This window comes from Stegostoma tigrinum, chromosome 25, assembly GCF_030684315.1.
Source record: "Stegostoma tigrinum isolate sSteTig4 chromosome 25, sSteTig4.hap1, whole genome shotgun sequence".
Lineage (NCBI taxonomy): Eukaryota > Metazoa > Chordata > Chondrichthyes > Orectolobiformes > Stegostomatidae > Stegostoma > Stegostoma tigrinum.
Window position 1 is genome coordinate 24,343,625 of NC_081378.1, and position 22,708 is coordinate 24,366,332.

The following is a 22,708-nucleotide window of genomic DNA, read 5'->3' on the forward strand; positions in this document are numbered from 1 at the left end:
ATAGAAATAGCTAGAGGCTGTCAGAAATGATAAAGAATAAAGCTGGATGTCACTTTTATTGCAGTTTATGCGGTACAATACAGCTCTTAAAATGATTACACAGTGAAAGCACTCCAATATCATGTTTAAAATAATTCGGCAATTTTTTTTGTTGCTACATACCTATGGCTTAAACGTCTTAGGCCTAATGAGCATTCTTACTGACTTAAAAGGCTGACGATAGCCATTCAGAATTTCATTTGCTGCATTGTGCCAAGTGCCCCAATAAATACCATTTCGTATGCCTTTGTAGGGTTTTTTATAATATTTGCCATTGAGATTAGCTGACATACAAGCATCAAACCACCAACCAGAGCCATAATATGCCCCACAGTTACCCAAAGAATAGTTATCATTATCTTTATCTTTGGTGGTGAAATATTTTTGATCATGGTTGTAATTCTTGTCATTATGCAGTGCATCACCAGCTGTGCCTGAAAACCCATTAACATTCAGGCGATAATAATGATCTTCATCTGCAACGAAGAATTGATCGTATGAGGCATATTCTTTGATGCCGTTCCAGTCTTCTAGTTCAATTCTCAAAATCATTTCCTTGGATTCTGTCAAAAAATGTATTTTGTCATTTCCCAACCAAAATTCTGTTGAGAGATTCCCAAAACCATTTTTGTATTCAGCCCACGTGCGATTAAAATTGACACTACCATCTTTGCGAGACTGCAGTACTGTCCAACCACCATTCTCAGTTTTCATATCACAATAAACTGGAAAACTTTCATTAAAGCGTTGGGCAATTACATAGATGCCGCTTTTCTGCTGTTTGAGTCTGTAATAGCCTGAGCAATCTTCAGGAAATTTTATGGCTGAAAGAAAGGACAGAACTAGGTCATTAACTTTATCTTTTAAATCATACCAGCTGAATTATGACCTATTTATACGTATATATTACAATAATCTTTCACAAAATTAAATACGGCACATATAGAATGGAGAAACCTTCTATTACAAAAGTCATTCTAAACAAGTAAATACCAGGCAGAACTTTAAAAATTCTTAAATAAAATCTTAATTGATGATGATCTGTGCTTTAGCAGTGTTTCAAAATTCTACTTTCCTAACAATGAAATGATTTGGAAATTAATCAAAAATGATTACACAAAAAGGGTCAAAATGCAAATTTTTCTCAGTTCTTTACTCATAATACTATCTTATTCATCTGCACAGTAAATGCTATGTCGACAAACTACTTCCCTATTTTTGTGGTTTTAAGAAAGCCCAGTATTCACAAAAGCATTTCGACAAACAATATAATAAAATGTGAGGCTGGATGAACACAGCAGGCCAAGCAGCATCTCAGGAGCACAAAAGCTGATGTTTCGGGCCTAGACCCTTCTCCAGGGAGACCTGTCTCTCTGATGAAGGGTCTAGGCCCGAAACGTCAGCTTTTGTGCTCCTGAGATGCTGCTTGGCCTGCTGTGTTCATCCAGCCTCACATTTTATTATCTTGGAATTCTCCAGCATCTGCAGTTCCCATTATCTCGACAAACAATACTTGGCTACAGCGAGCGACACACAAGTTATGCACTTACATGACAGGGTAATACAAACTAATTGTGTCTGCAAACAGAGCAAAATTTGCCGACAGTTTTAAAGATAAAGATGGACTCTTCAATAAAAGTAAGATTTCCTGTATATAGGCAAAATCAATAGAAGCAACTTCTGCCATTAAATATAAACAACATGCGTTGGGTGCAATTTGGTATCTGTAGGCCTCAAGATATACTTTAATAGTAAAAGTTTCAGTTCAGAGTTAATCTAAAAAAGAGGCATTTCGTTTGTAAAGAGAGTGGATGTAGGACATGCTTTATAGTAATTTCTAGTAAGCAGACAATCTTGGCAAAATGAAGTGCTTAGGCCTTGATGATGATTTGTTTCTTTTTAAGTATATTTATTTACTGTATTATTTTTCCTGTTGCCTAACATGCCAATAATGCCTGGCAGTTTTGGATAGGAGGTCACAGGGCCAGGTGTAGACTGTGAATGCAACCTCACAGTCCTCCATACTTGTCCATTTGAATCATACCCAGAGTTGAAATCAAGCCCAAAGCTCAGGTTGTCTTTTAGACTTTTCTGATAATATGGCATGCAGCATGGTAACTATCTGCAAGATCACAACATTGCAAAAGTAAGGGGCGTGAAAATTAGGATTTGGGTAAGGGTAATTATTGGGTAAGAAAATTTGTCTCAATGTTTCTCCAGAAGTCCTAATTTTAAATGATATTATTAAAAATAGATAGCTTGGTAATTTACTGTACAAAATGTTTGCATTTATGAATATTCACATTAATTTGCTGTGATGAAAGTCACAAAAAACCCTCAGTTTGCAATGCAACTGACATTAAAATTAAAAACTTAAAGAACTGTGAATGCTGTAAATCGGAAACAAAAACAGAAATTGCTGGAAGAGCTCAGGAGGTCTGGCAGCATCTCTGGAGAGAAATGCTGTAAATCGGAAACAAAAACAGAAATTGCTGGAAGAGCTCAGGAGGTCTGGCAGCATCTCTGGAGAGAAATCAGAGTTAATGCTTTGGGTTGAGTGACCCTTTCCCAGAGGAAAGGTTCTGAGGAAGGGTCACCAGACCTGAAACATTAACTCTGATTTCTCTCCAGAGATGCTGCCAGACCTCCTGAGCTCTTCCAGCAATTTCTGTTTTTGTTTCTGACATTAAAATTAATCAGCTTGATGTAATTTTTAGCTGATGTGAATGCACACATTAGTGAAATATTTAATCTTGTGTCAATTTACAATTTACATATTATTGCAAAATCCAGTTGAATTGAAAATTGAAAATTTGGAAAATCAAATAATATGTATTAATATTTGACAATTTATCAGGTGACAAAGTTTCGTTCATTTTGTAGTATAGATAAGATCCATGAATCAAAGTATTGCATTGTTCAGTTTGTCCATGGAAACGTAATTCTAGAATTTCAAGTTTACATCTACTTATAATGGGGGAGAAAATTAGCATAATATTTAACACTATGACTCCTGGTAGTATTGATAGTTTTGTATACAATATTTCATGCACAGATTAACTTACTGAGTTGACCTTGAGCTTCACAAGTTGTAGAACACTTGTTGTTCAGTGTATTCACTGTATAGTTAATTTTTGAAAGCTCCTTGTTAATGTGGTGCAAAACATTGTCCATATTCAGAATACTGATCCGTTCTAAACGACCCTGAAGCACATTGATTTGATTTTTGGCATTCTTTAATAAACCTGTTAGCTTAGTAATTTTCTCCTCCAACAATGATATTCTATTGGTATCCTTTCTTCCATACTCTATATTTCCAGTAGCTTGCTTATGACTAATAGGCTTTTTCTGTTTTGCTTCCAGCCATCTATTCTTCATCTTATTGACTGTTGCTGTTAGACTTTTCACTTGTTTGACAGTCTGTTTGAGGAGTTTTGTCTCTTTAGGTAGCTGAAAGGTGAGAGGTGGAAGATTGAGCTTGTAATGACAGACTTCATCTTCATCGCATTCTGTGCGCTTCAGCTTGATGGCACAGGCTCCCAATTCGTTTCTTCCTGTGGAATTTGTGAATCTGCTGGTACTGCTGTATTCCACAGGAACTTCAATACAAAGTACTAATCCAACATTCAGGAAAAAGAATGCAACGGCAGTCTTCATTGTATCTGCAAACGTTTCACTAACAGTGAAAGCAAAAACGCTTTAAAGCTATCAATGCCGTACTGTCAGTTCCTCAGCACTGACTTACGGGGAAGTCACTGCGCAAGCTGCTAATGATTTAAATACTGTAGGTGGGTGTTCAGTTGTGATATCTATCTGTCAGTCTTCATTATTGACAGTCACTTAGCCTGCCTACATGAATTGAAAATTACCTCAGTTATAAAACAGTATGTTGGAGCATTTTATATTTTAACAGAATGTAAATACTGTTTTTCTGATTTAAATATGCATACTGCACACTTCTGTTGCAAACAAACATGCCAGAGACTTAACCTGTGGGGCATTTTCGTGGACATTAATAGATAACCAAAATGGTTTTTGCACCATACGTGTGCATTTTTTGGGGAAAACACGAAGGTACTTTTCCTCTTGGTGGAGAGATCAAAGAGCAGTAGTATAGATTTAAAAAGGGGGCAAGAGTTTGAGAGGGGAAATGAAGGTGATGGGAGTCCGGAACTCATTGTCTAAAAGAGCGGTAGAGACAGAAATACTCATAACATTTGTGAAGTATGTAGATGTGCACTTGCGGTGCCAGAGCGTACTAAACTATGGGCCAAGTGCTGGAAAATGAGATTAGAATATAAGGTGCTTATTTTTGAGCAGTGCAGACTTGATTGGCCAAAGACGTTTCTCCGTGCTGCAGATCTCAATGCATCCATGACACACAATACGATGTTGGTAAGGTCATTAATGTATAAATATTGTATCTCAGCTGGAACCATACAAACCAAACAAATGATGTCGTGTTAGCTCTGCCATTTTGAAACTCGACATTCCAGTAAATGCATTCTTGTAAATACTCACAATTAAACTTGTAAGCAGATACAGGAAGAATCACCCCACCTGTGATAGTCAATGGGATCTTCAGACATTTAGAAGCTCATTGCTGTTCCACCTCTCTGGCTGCTGGTTTAATTCTTCAAATGAAGCACTGATTTGGTTGGTAGATTTTAAAAGAGAATAGAGAAATTTGAATTTATACAGTGCTTTTCATCACAAGGCCATCTGGAGTGCTTCATAACATTTAAAATACTTCTAAGGTTTAATAACTTTGAAAATGTAGGCTATGTGGCAGTCAGCTTCTCAAGACAGCAATCTAATAACAACCAACTAAACTGTTTCTAGTCTGTTGGTTGAGAAATATGCATTGGCCAGGTGATTGAATGAATCCAGTGCTGTTCTTCAGAATAGTGCTATGGGTTCTTTTGCGTATATTGATGAGGCCTCGGGAGAACACAGCTTCATGCCTCATTCAAAAAGCAAAAAAATCTGATAGTGCATGCTTCCTTAATGCTGCATGAAGTGCCAACCTAGACATTTGCATTTAGGTCTTGGCTTAAGAGCAGAGACAGGAACAGGAACAGGCCATTCAGCTATCTAGCCTGTGCCACCATTCAATTAGATCATGGCTGGTCATCCACCACTTCCTTGCCTTCTTATCTCCTTTTCCCTTCATCTCAGCAGTCTGCAGAGATCTGTCAATTTCTATCTTGAACATACTCAATGATTGAACTTCCATGAACCTCTGAGGCAGAGAATTCCAAACTTTTGTCACACTGAGTAAAGAAATTCCTCTTCATTTAAGTTTTTGAACTCATAACATTCTAACTCAGGCATGCTCTGTCATTCATTCACAGCATGAGAGCGCCACTGGCCAGGTCAGAATTTATTGCCCATATATCCAGCAAGTATACCAACTAAGCCACCTGTTATTGACAGGGGAGAGAATAAATTGAATTATCTTCTTCAGACCATACACAGAGATTTTTAAAAAAATTCATCTTAGTTGTTTTCCCTTTTGCTCACACCATCCGGGCAGGATTCATATGGACAAAAAGAGAGGACTGGGAGATTTCACTCGTTGACTTCACTTACTCCACTTATAGAGTCATAGAGTCCTACAGCTGGGAGACAAGCCCTTCGACACAAACTGATCTGTGCTGACCAAAGTATCCATCCACGCTAACCCCATTTACTTGCACTTGGCCCATATCCTTCTAAACCTTTCCTATCCATGTATTTGTCCAAATGCCTTTTAAATGTTGTTCACGCACCCAACTCAACCACTTCCCCTGGCAGCTTATTTCATATGCATACCATCCTCAGTGTAAAAATGTTGCCCCTCAGGTTCCCATGTATTCTTTCCCCTCCTACTTTAAACTGATGCCCCCTTGTCTTTGATTCCCCAACCCTTGGAAAAAGACATCCTAACCATGCCTGCCACGATCCTATACACTTCTATAAGATCCCCCTTCAGTCTCCTAGCGTCTAAAGAAAAAAGTCTGAGCTTGTCCAGCCTGTCCCTATAACTCAATCCCCTGAGTCCTGGCAATATCCTTGTAAATCTCCTTGTAAATCTCCTCTGCACTCTTTCCAGATTAATAACATCCTTCCTAGAGCAAGGTGACCGAAACGGAACACTATACGCCAAGTGCAGCCTCACCAATGTCCTGTACAGCTGCAACATAATTTCCCAACTTCTATACACAATGCCCTGACTGATGAAGGCCAGTGTGCCAAAAGCCTTCTTTATTGCCCAGTGACTCCACTTTCAGAGAACCGTGCACCTGAACTCCAAAGTGCCTCTGTTCCAATGCACTCCTTAAGGCCCTAACATTCATCATGAAACTCCTTGATTTGACTTTCCAAAATGCAACACCTCACATTTAGCTATATTAAGCTCCATTTACCATTTCTCGGTACTCTTTCTCAGCTTTATTTTTATTCATTCATGGGATGTGGGCAGCTCGTCCAGTGAGTTGTTTAATTGTCTACCACTATTTACGACTGGATGTAGCAGGACTGCAGAGCATAGATCTGATCCGTTGGTTGTGGGATTGCTTAGCTCTGTCTATCACTTGCTGCTTTCACTGTTTGATGTACAAGTAGTCCTGTTTGGTGGCTTCATCAGGTTGATACCTCATATTCAGGTATGCCTGGCGCTGCTCCTGGCATGCCCTCCTGCACTCTTCATTGAACCAGGGTTGATCCCCTGGCTTGATAGTAATGCTTGAGTGGGCGAAATGCTGGGCCATGAGGTTACAGATTGTGCTGGAACACAATTCTGCTGCTGTTGATGGCCCACAGCGCCTCATAGATGCCCAGCCTTGAGTTGCTAGATCTGTGAGAACTCTGTCCTGTTTAGCACAGTGATAGTGCCACACAACACGATGGAAGTTATTCTCAATGTGAAGGCAGGACTTTGTCTCCATAAGGGCTATGCAACAGTCACTCTTACTGATACTGTCATGGACAGATGCAACTGCGGCTGGCAGATTAATAAGGATGAGTAAGTATGTTTTCCCACTCGTCGGTTCCCTCACCACCTGCTGTAGACGCAGTCTAGCAGCTATGTCCTGTGGGACACACCCAGCCCAAACAGTAGTACTGCTGCCGAGCCATTGTTGCTGGTGGACATTGAAATCCTCCACCCAGAGTACGTTTTGTGCCCTTGCCATCCTCAGTGCTTCCTCTAAGTGTTGTTCAACGTTGAGGAGCGCTGATTCAGCTGATGAGGGAGGATAGTATGTGGTAATCAGCAGATGGTTTCTTTCCCATATTTAACTTGAAGCCATGAGACTTCATGGGGTCTGGAGTCAATGTTGAGGACTCCTAGAGCAACTCCCTCCTGACTCTCTACCGCTGTGTTGCCTCCTTTGCTGGGTCTGTCCTGCTGGCGGGACAGGACATATCCAGGGATGGTGATGGTGGTGTCTGGAAAGTTGTAAGGTAAGATTCTGTGAGTATGACTATGTTAGGCTGTTGCTTAACTAGTCTGTGAGACAGCTCTCCCAAGTTTGGCACTAACCACCGGATATTAGTGAGGAGGACTTTGCATGGTCGACAGGGCTGTTTCTGCCATTGTCTTTTCCAGTGTCTAGGTCAATGCCAGGTGATCCGTCCAGTTTCATTTCTTTGAGTCATTGTAGTGATTGGTACATCTGAGTACGTACTAGGCCATTTCAGAGAGCAGTTGAGAGTCAACCACATTGCTGGAGGTCTGGAGTCACATGTAGGCCAGACCAGGGTGGCAGATTTGCTCCCTTGAAGGGGATTAGTAAAACAGATGGGGTTTTCCGACAATCGGCAATGACTTCATGGTGATCAAGAGATTCCCAATTCCAGACCTTTTTTCTGAATTCCAATTCCACCATCTGCCAAGGTGGAATTCGAACCTGGGTCCCCTGGATTAATCGTCTCGCGATAATACAACTCGGCCATCGCCTACCCTAGGTGGATCAATATTCACCTAGCCCTGTGATCTACCACTCAAACGTCCAGAGAGGATTGGCATTTTGGGTGGCGGAAGAAAAAAATTACAGTAAATAAATAAACTTAAAAGAAACAAATGATCAAGAAGCCTCGATTTATGTTTTCATTTGTCAAATTTATCTGCTAACCTGAAGTTATGGTGAAGCATAATCCTTCACCCACTCGCTCTCCAAATGAAATGCTTCCTTTTATATTTCCCATTGAATGTATCAATCTTAACAAGCAGACTGAGTATTAGCAAATAACTAGATTCTTACCAAACTAAATCAACAGAAATTAGAGTTACAGTTAATCTCTTTGAGATGGCGAGAGTGTTTGAACCTATAAATATTCCTGGAAAAGTCTGCAAACAATTGGTTTTTATCCATGGAGCTGGGTTCCAGTGTTCACCTTGGGAGACAAATGGAATTGTTATCATCTCAAGTATAAAGAAGTTAACCTTATATGCCTCAGATTAAAACTATTGCACTGTATAATTCATTGCATTAGTGCCGTTTCAAGAATAATGCGTTTCAATATCTCCCTTTTATTCCTAACCTCTGCTAGGGACATATAGTATTGCGTTTTCTTTTGTGGTAGTTTGACTACAATGTCCACAGAACAGAAGGGTGTGAAATTCCATGAGGATGATCTGAACCCTGGCCGTGTAATGGATGTAGTCAATTTACATCATATATTTGGCAGAGGCCAGGCAAAGCCCATTTTAAAAATTAAACCAGCAAGTATAGCTTTTAAAGTAATTTATAATCTCTCTTCATCTTTTGTGGAAATAATAGACCATAAGACCATAAGACATAGGAGTGGAAGTAAGGCCATTCGGCCCATCAAGCCCACTCCGCCATTTAAATCATGGCTGATGGGCATTTCAACACAACTTCCCTGAACTCTCCCCGTAGCCCTTGATTCCTTTTGAGATCAAGAATTTGTCGATCTCTGCCTTGAAGTCATCCAACATCCCGGCCTCCACTGCACTCTGCAGCAATGAATTCCAATAATGTTCCTGAGGCTCTTAGAGGAAAAAGCAAATTCTATTTTTTCGCATGTTTTCTTGCAGAAAAAATGGAAAAGAAGTGTATATGTTCAGTCTGTGATTCACTTTTGAAAGTCAAAGAGACAAATAAGTAAATGCAACAAAATAACTGACAACAGGTAACGTGAGTGAAACAATCTGCCATTGGGTGCTTTTTATTTTTGAGGCATTTCAAAGGGCACCAGCTTGCTTGGAGACTCTCAATCTTATTTTTCTAAAATGCTCTTAACATTTTCCTGTTCCACTTGTGGTTTTCTGTTTGCTTACGTAAATCATCAAGTTTTCTAAGAACACGCTACAATTGTTGAATCCAGCAATCATGTTTTATCCACCTCTGAAAGGCTGCTAGGGCTTTTTCAAGGCCAAGAAACATGACCTCTGGTATAACTCTACCTTGATGAAATAACGTTGAGATTTCTCTTGCTCTGAGAATAACTGGGACTTGCCAGTACCCTTTTAAAAGGTTAGTTATGCTGAAATAGGCTCAGTGACCCATCTTGTCTACACAGTGAATTTTTTTAAAAATCCCAAACAAGGTGGCCAATCTTTCCATTGCTGTTTGATCAGCAGTGCTAACTGGTCATTTAACTCCAAGATTCCAGTGTCAGCCAGCCTGGCAGTCAAATGGGGAAGCCTCTAGCCCATCCTTCCCAGCTGACTTCTCCTGACTCCCTCTGACAGACATTCACCAGTTTACTGGGCTTTGTGTTTAACTTTTTAAACTCAACAGTTTTTTTTATTTCATTCTATTACTCGCCTGCCCAGAGAGCAAGTAAGAGTCAATCACATTGTGTGGGTCTGGAGTCACATGTAGGCCAGACCAGGTAAAGACTTTGGTGAACCAGGAGAGTTTTTTTTCCCAAAAGTTAACAATGGTTTAATGGTCATCATTAGAATTCTAATTGCTGATTTTTATGAATTCAAATTCCACAATCTGCCGTGGTGAGATTTGTACCCAATTCACTAGAACATTACCTGGATTTCTGGATTAATAGTCTATCAATATTACCACTCGACCCTCTTCAACTCCTTTGTGGTTGTGACACGTGTGGTGGAACTTCAGGGTGTTAACTTTCCCTTTTTAGTTACTTTGCGTACGCATGTATCCTCAATACCGTTAAGATGCTACTGCCTTCTGCTACTGGCTGTTCAGCTGTTGCTGCACTACTCTGCAGCTCCTTAACTAGTCGAGGCAACTTCCTCACCATGTCTATCTGGGAATTTTCTCTTCTCTGTCTAAATCTGAAGACATTGTATTGACTAGCCTGACCTCTTATTCATCCAGTAGAAGTGTAGACTACTCCCCTTTCAATCTTTTCTGCTCTGTTTGGGACATTTCTGCATCTTTGTTCTGTCTTATATCCTTTGGGACACTCAGAGTGGTTGGGCCAGATTTAACTGCTCACTCTGCAACTTCCACTTGGTAAGGCAGCCTGTTTACCAGTTTTGGGTTTATTTTGGAATCTCTGCGGTGTCTCTATGTGTCTTTGAAATGGTTAATTTGGACAGCCAGACCTGCTGTTCATTGTTAGGGCACAGACTCCTGTCAGTCTGGGTAAGGCAGGTTTAACACCAACTGTGAATCTATTTGGGAAATTTTCAATCTCCCTCTAAATGCTGTAAGGTTTCAACTAGCTTGACTTCCTGATCTTCCAGCAGGGTACAAATTCCTTTCCTTTTAAATCAAGCTAATGTAGCTTCTTCACCAGCTGTAGGATATTTGGAAACGTCTTAACCTCCCGCTAATTATAAAAAAAAACAGCTTCTGTTAGCCTGACACCCTGTTCTCCAGCAGGGCTTCCTTCCTTTCAAATTTTCTGGCTGGGTTTGGGAGCATTTTGCATCTCTCTTCTTCTTGGGGAAGGAAGTTTCTGCTAGCCATAGTTTGGCTGCATCTCCTTCAACCTCTGCTGCTGTCATACCAGGACTTTTGCTTCTCTCTGGTCTGTAACTACAGTACTGCACAAGAGTTTTGAATGGCTGGGAGTTATCTGCAGCACTTGCACTGACTTTTGAACAGTTGCAGGTAATGGTCATTCTTACAGGGTAATGGTTTCCCCAGTTTAGAACGTGTTTGCCAATTCAGCTTCTGGTTCATTCCCTTCATCACTTTTTGAGATTCACAGGTCCTTTCATAGAACATAGAACATAGAACATTACAGCACAGTACAGGCCCTTCGGCCTTCGATGTTGTGCCAACCTGTCATACCGATCTCAAGCCCATCTAACCTACACTATTCCATGTACGTCCATATGCTTGTCCAATGATGACTTAAATGTACCTAAAGTTGGCGAATCTACTACCGTTGCAGGGAAAGCGTTCCATTCCCTTACTACTCTCTGAGTAAAGAAACTACCTCTGACATCTGTCCTATATCTTTCGCCCCTCAATTTTAACAAACAACACCAGAAAGATACTACATGCCCCAACACACTCATCATGCTACCTTACATCAAGAACACATTGGAACTAACCACAAGACTCCTATGACCACTGGGCATCAGAGCAGCGCACAAATCCAAATCAACCCCACGGCAACTGCTCACCCGAACCAAAGACCCACTATCCATTATAGACAGGACCAGTGACATATACAAGATTCCCTGCAGAGGCTGTGACAATCACTGCATCAGACAAACAGGAAGTAAATTAACAACAATGATAATGAACACCAGTTGGCTACAAAAAGACATGACCAATACTCACTCATCTCTATCCACATGGACAAGGAGAACTGCCAATTCGATTGGGACAACACCAAGATCCTGGGAAAGCAAAGCAGAGACAGGCACAGGAGCTCCTAGAAGCCTGGTACACTACGACGAAAGCCATCAACAGACACAAAGAACTCAATCCATATTCATTCCATTGCGAAGGAAAACCGGAAATGAAGTAATCCAGCTCAACGGACTCTAGGGTTTAAAAACCAGGCAGGAAAACACAACAGCACTTCATTGAAGGTGTCACTGATGGTGTTACCCAGTAGGATAACGAAACGTATGCGGAACAACAACAAACCAGCTCGGTGAGCCAAACAACCACAACATCTCTCTCCTCTCTCCTGAAACTCTGGCCATTGCTTCCTCTTTACTATGTTTATCAGTCATTTGTGTCTAGGCTAATTACTCTTGGTAAGTTACTCCAATGAGTTATATATCTTCTACCTGTTCCAGATATGCACTGAGACCCATGTGTTCAAGGAGCATCTCAAACAAATCAGGTCATTTTGATTTCCAAGGTATTTTTTATTTCTACTTTCTCCTAGTTATAACTTGCAACTGTTCTAGACTTAAAGATGCCATGGGCTTGTCGGTTAATTCTTCTCAATCATTGATCTAGTGTTAGATTAAAGGAATTTGGTGCAGCATGTTTATTTGTAGTAAAAGAAACTGAATTTTCTCTCTTGGCTTCCAGTTGGTTTCTTTTAGTATTAAGTTCAGCCATATTTCTTAGATTTGGATTTGGGACAAGTTTTCTCTTGTTTGTGATAGATTTAATTCCAGACAAGCCTATAATTTCTGTTATAGAGAAAAGCAAATTGAATTGTTTTATTATTCTTTACTAACTCAGAGCATAGTTTTAAAAAATTTTTTTTGTTTTTTTCTGAAATAGACAATGTTTTGGTCCCTCCTCCATCTCTTCTTTGTGAAGATTTAAATGGTAAACATTAAACTCCGATGTAAAGGTGAAAACAAAAAAATGGCTTGTTTATGAAATTAAACTTGGAGATCATCTCATGCAAGTGTGAAATCACACCCACACTCACAGAGCAGAAGGAAATGAAACAGGCTGTAATTCAGAATAACTTATATATTAAGGATAGGGACATTAAATCTTTTGAACATTGTCTGAGTTGAGAAAGTCAGTGTCCAGTGAAGCTTCTTCTCTGTAGGAGCTCATATTCAAGTGGATGCAGTTGCTGAAATTTCAGAATTCCATCTGAAGTTGAACACCTGTTCCATCACATTTTGTGTTGAGGCATTATTTTCATTGTATATGCACTGCACAAATGTGCATGAAGTGAACACTGGAGTCTTCAGCCACTCGTTCAAAGGATTCACTTTGGAATTTCTGTAGCCACCTTTGATGTGTGACAGTGGCTCAAATGTAGTGCTACTGCAGGATGAAAGCATCATGACTGTTTTCAGGTTTCTGAGCATTGATCTGTATGGGTTTCTATGTAAAATTGCAACTCAGTTAGCATTGAGAGAGTTCTGATATAGGACAAACCTATGTGCAGAGACTGCGAAACAATATAATGGCACCCTATGATGGCATCCTGTGCCATGGAATCAGCGTAATTATTCCTATTAAGGTTGCATGTTCTCTCCGCTAGTTCTCTTTGACAAGAAAGAATAAAATTTGGTTAGCTTTTGCTCAATACACAGTGTCATTGAACCATTTACAAAATAATGGACAACGGCCTGCTACCTATTGCAGGTAGCTCTGCCAGATTTGCCGGAATTGCACTTCTTGAATGGAGAGGATGGTCACAATACCAAGCAGGTTAGGAGAGAAGTAACTGTATGCTCACAATATCTGTAGCTTGCACTGAGAGGCAATGCATTATGAGAATGAAGATTGGATATGAGGATATTGCAATCTGCTATGGTTTCATGTTGCCACAGGCCACAGGTTTGGCCTCAGCTGTGTATAGGTATTCTGTGGGCACCATATTTTAGGGAAGATGTGAAGTTATTAAAGGAGTATGCAAAAAGAATTGACAAGTAGTTCCAGCAGTTAGATGAAGGTTTGGAGAAGGTGGGGCTGTTTTCCTGGAAGACAAGAAGACTAGGAGGAGATTTGATTTTCTGTTCAGAATTATGAGGGGTCAGGATTAGAATAAATTGGGAGAAACTGTTCCTGTTGGCAGAAGGATAGAAAACAAGACGCGCAGATTTATGATGATTGGCAAAGGAAGTCATGGCAACTTGAGAAAAAAAGCTTTTTATAAACGGTGGTGAGGATCTGGAATGCATGACCTGCGAGTGAGCTGGAGGCAAGTTCAATCAAAGCTTAAAAAAATGGACAATTATTTCAAGAGACAATAATTGCAGGATGATGGGGAAAAAAACAGTTGACTGGGACTGAGTGGGTTGTTTTTCCAGTGAGCTGGCATTGGATGTCATGGGCGCAATGGCTTTCCACTGTGCTGTAAGCATTGCATATTTGTATGTCTTTTAACACCTTAACTGCTTGTATCTTCTCTAGTGGGAGGCATGTTATTAATAGACAAATCCCATGACATTATCACATTAGGCCTTTACTCCGGCAAATATTCACAAAGATTCTAAAACTTACATTTTAAGGAGGTAGTATTGAACTAATTAAATCATGCTGAAATTTACTTTTAGTACGATTAGATGTTTTGGGTGCTGAGCGTGTCGGAAGTGTTATGCTACAACGTCATGTGCCATGCAATGTGGACAGAGGAGTAACTTGCTTCTTAAGTGGGTGTCACAATGTAACTGACAAAAGTACAGGGTGATGTGAGTTGATCAGTCAACTGCTTGATAACTCCAGGGAGCTTCAAAGTGAGACTAAAAACTCTGCAATCATGGAGAAACATAGGAGCAAATGAACAAGTTAGTGTAGAGCTCTGAAAAAATAAATTAATTATTGAGACGTTTAAGTCCCACCCAGTCACAAAATTTGCTAAATTGAATATTTTTGAATATTATTTTAAACCGAGAAAATATATAGGGAACTAACAATTTCCAAACATTCAAACATGTATTGAAACCGGAATCTTTGTCTTGTGGTTTATGCATGACAACCAGAAGTGGTGACATTCAACTAAGAAAGAAAGCTCCTACCCACACCCAATGACATACTAACCAATCTCAAAACAAACTCTTAAGCACCTGGAACGAATAACAGAATTAATATAAACTGTCTTATACAAATTCTTGAATTTTATGAAAATGTTGCTATGATTTTCACTACAAACAAAGCCTTTTAATATTGTCTGAATTACAATGTGAACTTAAAGGTATTTCTTTTAAACAATAAGGTAGATTTTCAGAATTATGAAATATTATTCTGCCTATTAATTTCAGTCAAAATGAAAATCAGCAAGTTTCTATATGAAAAGCAGTGCATAGGCAGCAAGTTGAAAATCTAACACAATGTGTTACTTCATCAAATCTTTTAAGTGCTTTAAATGTCAATATTGAATGCAATGCAATTGATAATAGACTTCCAAATGTGATAAAATTACTCATGCAATGAAATAACTGAATTACCACCTATTTACAACAAGTATAAATTAAACACCAAAGCAGGCTCTTTATTTCATTTTCTTCATGAGGACTTCTCAGCATTAGATTCCAATCACTTTATTTTGACAACTTATCCACAGTTGTTTTACGTTTGGAATACAAACAGTATTGTTTCATTTCCACATTCTAGATTCCACATTCTTCCCTGCACAAGTTTTAACACATGTAGTTAATCTGCTTCTCCTCACTGCATAAGAGAACTCTCTGAACTCTTGTAAAAATTATAACAATTTAAAGACAGCCTTATAATTTAGCATGCATTTCAGCAACTTTGGAGAATGCATTTTTGGAAATCTGTCTGCTCCAGGCTTTCTGCTCAAAAACTACTTAAGTTTCATTCGTTACACAAGAGTACTGAAAATAGCTCAAGTACTAGTCTAAATATTTACATTTCTGGACATTAAAGGATTGAACTGGCATTATCCCAGAATTTGGTCTTCACCCATGAAACTTATCTTTTCAAAGCCTCTGACTGATCGGAAATAAAAATGTCGAAGAATCAGCCTGATTTCAACTTGAGCATGTTTTTATAGGCCTTTTCTTGAATTAATATTTCTGGCTATGATCAAATAATTTTCAAAACAAAATAAAACAAAGAACTGCAGATTTTCAAGTTCTGAAACAAAACTAGAAATTGCTGGAGAAACTCAGGTCTGTCAGTATCTGTGGAGTGAAAGCAGAGTTAACATTTCGAGTGCAAGGACCCTTCTTCAGAACCGAGAGTAGTTTGGAAAAGGTGGTATATTTGCCCATGACAGGAGGTGGTGGCAGTGGGGTTTGGGGAAGAAGTGAAAATGGAACCCAGAGAGGGTGTAGGGCGGGCAGACAAAGGGAAGGATGATGGTATTCCAGCCAGAAAGGAAAGTTGATAATCAAATGTAAGTCAAAATATGTTGGCTGTGCTGAAAACAGCCCAAGTGGTAACAGGGTCTGGAGTATGAGAGTGATTGAAAGACATATAAGGAGGTAACAAAAACAGAAAGGAAGTTCATTACAAATATTGTCTCCAGTTGCCATCTTCCAGTGGGTGAAGAGCTCCAACTGGTGCTGCAACATGGATTATGATGTTCAAGCACACAGTAGACGTGATCTTCACAGCAAGACAAGTCCAAGACAAATGCAGAGAGCAGCAATAACCTCCGTACATAGTTTTTGTCAAATCCACTAAGGCTTTCAACAATGCCAGTCAAGAGGGATTATAGAGCATCATCGTCAAATCTGGCTGCCTCCAAAGATCGATCACCATCTTCTGTCTACTGCATGCTGACATACAAAGCATGATCTTCACCAACAAATCCAACATAGAACCACTGCTTGTGACAACTGGTGTCAAGTAATGCCACATCATGGCACCAGTGCTCTTCTCCATCTTTCTTACTGCAGCACTCTGTCCCATATCCGAGAAGTTCCCCACTGGATTGGAGCTTTTCCACAGGACAAGTGGAAAATTGTTCAACCTGAATTATCTCCTGTCCAGAATCATAAGTAGTCCAACTTCTGTAATAGACTATGGTTTGCAGATGATGCTTACATGTGCCCATACTGAAAGGCCAAGCTCCAAAACATTGTCAGTGCATCATGGAAGTGTATGGCAAAATGGGCCTTTGGACACATATGTGGAGCAGCCTTCTCTCTCAGCATGACACTATCCTCTAACTATCTAGATTCTTGATGAGCCACTGGCAGCATGGATCATTTCTTGTACATTGTGAGTCTCCTTGCAACGAGGGCAGACATTGATGATGAACTTGTGTTCCATAGCTATCCTTGCCGAGCTGAGGAACAGAGTGTTTGAAGACAAAAAACCTCAAGCCTGTCACAATGCTGATGGTCTTCAACAGTGTTGCTTGCCTTCCTGTATGGGTCAATCAAGGACAATGTATAGCAGATACCTCAAATCCCTTTAGGTGCCTTTACTGAATCCTGAAAATCTAATGGCATGATAGGCACTCTACTATCAGTGTTCCCTCTCAGGCCAACATCACCAGCATTGAGACACTGTTTACAGTCAGTCAGTAACTCACTCAGCCTTCATCTCACTCTGCTGAGGTCCCAAGCACACTGCTGCAGCCCCACGCTGACTATGCACCTTTCTCACCATGTGGTGAATGACTGGCAATCACTTCATTTCTCAAGGAACCATTCACCAATAAGTTGGGGATTGGATTCAAACACTCCTATGTAATCTCAGGGACACTGACAATAATCAAAAGGTTTAGGAGCGGAATCAAAGCCTGAGATGTCCAATTGCTGGTCCTGACTCACGTACATGTTATGGGAGCCACGGTGGAATCCGTCATGTATCTACTTGCTGCATAGGGAAAGAAGCATCCCATGTCTGGTGTTCTCAAAATCATGCTTTAAAATTTAAGGGTGCGAGGTTGGCAATGCCATATCTCACACCAATATCACATAAATGTGAGAAGTTTTTTCCACACAGTGAATGATCTGGGTTTGGAATGCACTACCTGTGAGGATGGTGGAGGCAGGTTCAATTGAGGCATTCAACGGGATACTGGTTGAGTATTTAAATAGAAACAACATATAGGATTATGGGGAGAAAGCAGGAATTTGGAACTTTGTCAAATGCTCAGAGAGCCAACATAAACACAACAGTCTCCTTCTCCACCATAACAATTCTGCAATTCCATGCAGATGAATAGAGGGAACAGCTCAAAATCTTTGTAGCCCAAAGATATGCAAGTTCTGTTGAGGATGATGCTCATGCACTCTGAGATCATAGCGATGACTCATTGCATTTTGCAGGAGTAGAAGTAGTGAGGGTGTAAGGTATTTAACGAACATGTGGGTTAACTCTGGAGTTCTTAACAGGGAGCAGACTTTCTAACTTGACTTTCTAACTTTCTGACTCAAGGACCATTTTAGCGCAAATATCCAGGACAGCATGGTTGCGAAACTACACGATGTAATATTGCTGCAGGGCCCAGTTTGCACATGCACTTTAACTTTCATAGACTGGAGGAGATCAGAACCATATTTGAAAGTAAGTCTAAACATTTTATTGCTTGATAAATCAAATGGAACAATCAATTCAACCTTTGAGCAAGGAGAGAATTGACAGCCGAACGCGCAAATGAAAACATTACCTTAACAGGAAATATTTCTGGCTAACAAAGTGTGGAGCTGGGTGAACACAGCAGGCCAAGCAGCATCTTAGGAGCACAAAAGCTCACATTTCGGGCCTAGACCCTTCATCAGAAAAGGGTCAGCTTTTGTGCTCCTAAGATGCTGCTTGGCCTGCTGTGTTAATCCAGCTCCACACTTTGTTATCTCGGATTCTCCAGCATCTGCAGTTCCCATTGTATCAGAGGTAATGTTTCTGGCTAGCTCAGTTACGCTGAAAATGCTTAGCCTTAGTGGTTGGGTGGTCCATTGCCCTATCTGTCTTTTTGACAGTTATTGTGGCCCACTTCAAGATCCTTGCACTTATCTGCCCCCTCTGAGATTTCTTCTTGCCCCTGCATCTCTTCTTCTGTCAACACACCTTCCAACTGTGACAGGGATTTTACGGGGTGCAGCATATCACTCAGATGCAGATGCACCCTGTCTGGGGTATACTGCATGGCATCACCTGACCATTCCAGGAATCATTTTTAGGAGGCCTGTAGTTTGATCTATAGTGATCCTTGTCAAACACATGCAATGGTGTATCTCTCCTCACCAACAGTCTAAGGATTGCTTAGAAATTAAGTTGATCAAGTGTGGAAAGAGTATCCCTTGTTATATGTACTGAGAAAGAGACTTAGCACCTGAGAGTGGTCCAAGATGTAAAAGTCACAGCAACACATTGGATATTTCATGCAGACCTGCATTATCTGCTTGTTGTGGTCACAATTAATTTGGACATGCAGGACAAAGTCTGCTGTTTTATGATAGGACACTCTGAATGTTATGTGTATGTAATCAATTGTACCCTTATTCTGCAGTAAATGGAGATGGCAGCAACGTGAAAGATGACAGAGTTGACCTGTGCTGTGGTCCTTTTGCTTTCAGGTGGCCTGCAATAACAGTAAATGAAATTCCACAGTTCTATTAATCTTCATCCCTGACATCCTTCCCCAGTTCTAGATTAGTGTATAGAGGTTATTCTCATACCTGGCCATGTCACCAACCAGCATGTGCTCTACATGATTGTGCATTGCTCTGTGGCTTGAGAAGGCAGCTTCTAGCCACCAAAAGCATAGATGCTTGGATGCTTGGATCCTTTCACATGCACGGTAGTGATCTTGACCTCATTTCACATGTCCCAAAAATGCTGTTCATGTGGTCTTGGCCTGAATCAGCTGCCAGGAGTTTGCCCCCACAAACTCTTCCAATTCACCACTCCAGGCCTCTCCTAACAACCTTTATGTTATGTGTGAGAATATGACAGCAGCAATTTCATGGCTTGCAGTCCTAGTGGTGATGATGCGGACGTCCCAGTGTTGGACTGGGGCGGACAAAGTCAGAATTCACACAACACCAGGTCATAATCCAACAGGTTTATTTGAAAATCAAGCTTTCAGAGCCTCACTGCTGAAGTTGTCTACTGTTCCCATTTTGGATGCTACCATATTGATATTGAAAGCACGTTGGTCAGTTGATTATCAAATCAATGTGGTAAGCTTCAGGATTTGTATTTACTGCAGTGAACTGCTGGCTCCTGCTATGATCCACAATATCACCCTCCGTTCTTCACCTCCCACACATTACTACAATCCCTTTACCCCAGTAATACTTCACCTTCACCTAAACACCACCCCCCCAACTTTCAATTGTGCCCCTCATACAACAATTAATGTCCCCGTTTCATTCCCAGAATCCTTCACTATTGAGATGCCAATACCCTTGTTGGGTCTGCACCCTCCCCAGATCACAAGAGTGACTTCAACTTTTCTTGATTCACTCCACTTTCAAGACTATCCACTCACATTCCCTGTTGTACCAAACTGCATCCTATTATATCCAGTTGCCCCCATGACTGTACATCTATCCAGTATAACCAGGCCAGTCTCCGAGATTGAACTACGCAAGGCCTCAAAGATGCCTTGGTCCTGGTTTATGCACGACCCACCATTTTGACTGACCATAGCCCATTCCCCAAACAGACTTTGCATATCTCTGACATGATGCATCCCCTGAAAGGAGGTGCCCTGACTGACAAACCACAAGCCCTGGACTTATTTTGCTCAACTTCCAGGACTGACCATAGCCTAATTCCCAAACTGAAATGACATTGATCCCCAGACTTGAATTGAATCAACTGCCTGGCTGTGGCCAATGCCTCCAAACTAGAAATAGCCCAGCATTTGGACTGACTGCAGCAGTGCCCCTAACTCTGAAGTTCATCTTCACACCACAATCCATGCCACCCCTTTCCTGTTCACAAAGGAAATGTATTTATGCACATGCAGTATGTTTGCCATAGATGCTGCAGGGGCATACATCACTCTGATGTTTACACAGCACCATGCTTTTCAGCAACATGTACCACCTCCCCTTCCCTGTTGACACTTCACTAGTCCCTACAGCCACAAGCTGCTCTCTTGCCTTGAGCGCTAAGTAGTTCCCGGAGACATGATCTGCTGTCTGACCCTTTGCTATAAGCAGTCTTTCTGAAGCAGAAGCTGATGAAGTTCTACATTTGAACCCCATCATGGGCAAGGGTCATCTCTGATCTTGGTCCCCATGGTCATGCCTGCTGCATATATACAGTTTACAGCGAACTAAGGCAACAAGCATTGACAACATTTCGCTAGAGACAGCCAAAGAAAAGAACTCACCCAGATTGGAGAACAAAGACCAAGTCAACAGATACACACTTGCTATGTGCAGCCAAGTTCCTGAAGTGTCAATGATCACAATTGGGCAGAAGTTAATATTGGAAAGGTGATGTTAATTCCAGTAAATTTTTTATTCAGATATGTAAATACCAGCAAATATGTGAGAAATTGACTAGATTGAAAGTTCAAAGGTGGACTTGAATGCTAATGTTTATCTCAGGAATTAGAATCCAGTTTTGTGCTCTCTTCCAATGAAGCCATCCACTCATTATTCTTCTTGCTACCTCATGGGGCAAAAAAAATCAACTCCTAAGACCTTTGTCCTCACTTTTGAATGCCTGTTTTTTCTCCTTTCTAGCTCTGAAATCAGATTCATTCACATGTCCCTGAACAAAAATGAACAGTTTTCCAACACCATCTTGCACTCATTTTTTCCTACAATCTCATCAGCTATTTTTTTGATTACTGTACACAGGCTTGACCCTCCTCCCTTTTCCCTCAGCTATTGGCCGCTCAGCAATTGAACACAATGCAAAAGCGCACTGTCTGTGTAGATTGCCTTTGAAATGACAACTTAAAAATAAACAACAGAATATATATTCATTAATGATTTTGATTGTTTAAATCAGAAATTAAAAACAGACTTTCACTACATCCCAACACACTGTTAATATACACAACATTTGCTTCGGTAAAATCAAATCCCAGAATACTACATAGATGTCTGTTTTGAATTTGAAATAAAAATACTTTTGCCAGAAATGTATTCATCGCACAAACAATATTACATTGACTCCCTCAAATATATTTTGAAAGACTGAAAATCAGGTACAAATATATGACACATTTTAGTTTTCAAGTGGATTCTATATTTTCAAATAGTTCAGAACAGACTAAGACACCATCTGTCATTTTCTCCATAACAAAATTTTTTTGGAAATCTTAATCATCCTAGATGTCTGGATATAAACAATTAATTGTAAATGGTGCAAACATTAATTTCACTCACGGCAGTACATATTTCGGGTCATGCTGTTACTTCCTGTAAAGCAATAGAGTCTTTCTTTTAAATACTCTGCAGATTTTTGTACTGAAAATAAAAGAAGTTGTGGAGGCATATTTGATCTTTATGTTAGTAGGTCAGAGGAATGTTATGAACTTTTGACATTTTCAAGCTGTGCAAATTGAACTTTCTGCTTTTGGACAGACATGGTCATTAAAGCTGTGGAATTGAAATACTTGAATATGTGTTTTTCCTTTGGGAGAAAATGAGCAAAATATTAGAAATTGTAGCATTTTAGCCATTGAACCATGGTAGAAAATCGATGATGAATCTATTTTTGTATCATAAACAATCAACAATCTGGATCCATATCATGACTTGAAATTTCTAGTTCTACCACCTAGTCATTGGGCATTACTGGGCACAGTGCTGGAAAGCCAGTTGGATGTGCTCTGTGCAGAATGCGTTCCTTCTCCATGCTTCGTCCCTGCCACATAAGATTCAGCCATCCATTTGCATGCAGCACAGATAATTCAAGTGATATTTAAATCAAGGAATCACAGAATAGAATTTTAAGTAGCA

At 40.2% G+C, this 22,708-nt stretch overlaps 2 protein-coding genes across 3 annotated transcripts in view; one reads left to right on the forward strand and one right to left on the reverse strand.

The window, feature by feature from the left end:
* ccdc146 (coiled-coil domain containing 146) overlaps positions 1 to 22,708 on the forward strand; it is a 133,727-nt gene that overhangs the window by 14,047 nt on the left and 96,972 nt on the right. The window lies entirely within an intron of this gene.
* On the reverse strand, positions 38 to 3,790 carry fgl2a (fibrinogen-like 2a). Its single transcript, XM_048554376.1, has 2 exons — positions 3,105 to 3,790; positions 38 to 863 (listed from the first exon to the last, which is right to left on the reverse strand). The coding sequence occupies exons 1-2, from the start codon at positions 3,694 to 3,696 to the stop codon at positions 163 to 165; spliced, it is 1,293 nt and encodes a 430-aa protein (XP_048410333.1). The 5' UTR covers positions 3,697 to 3,790; the 3' UTR covers positions 38 to 162.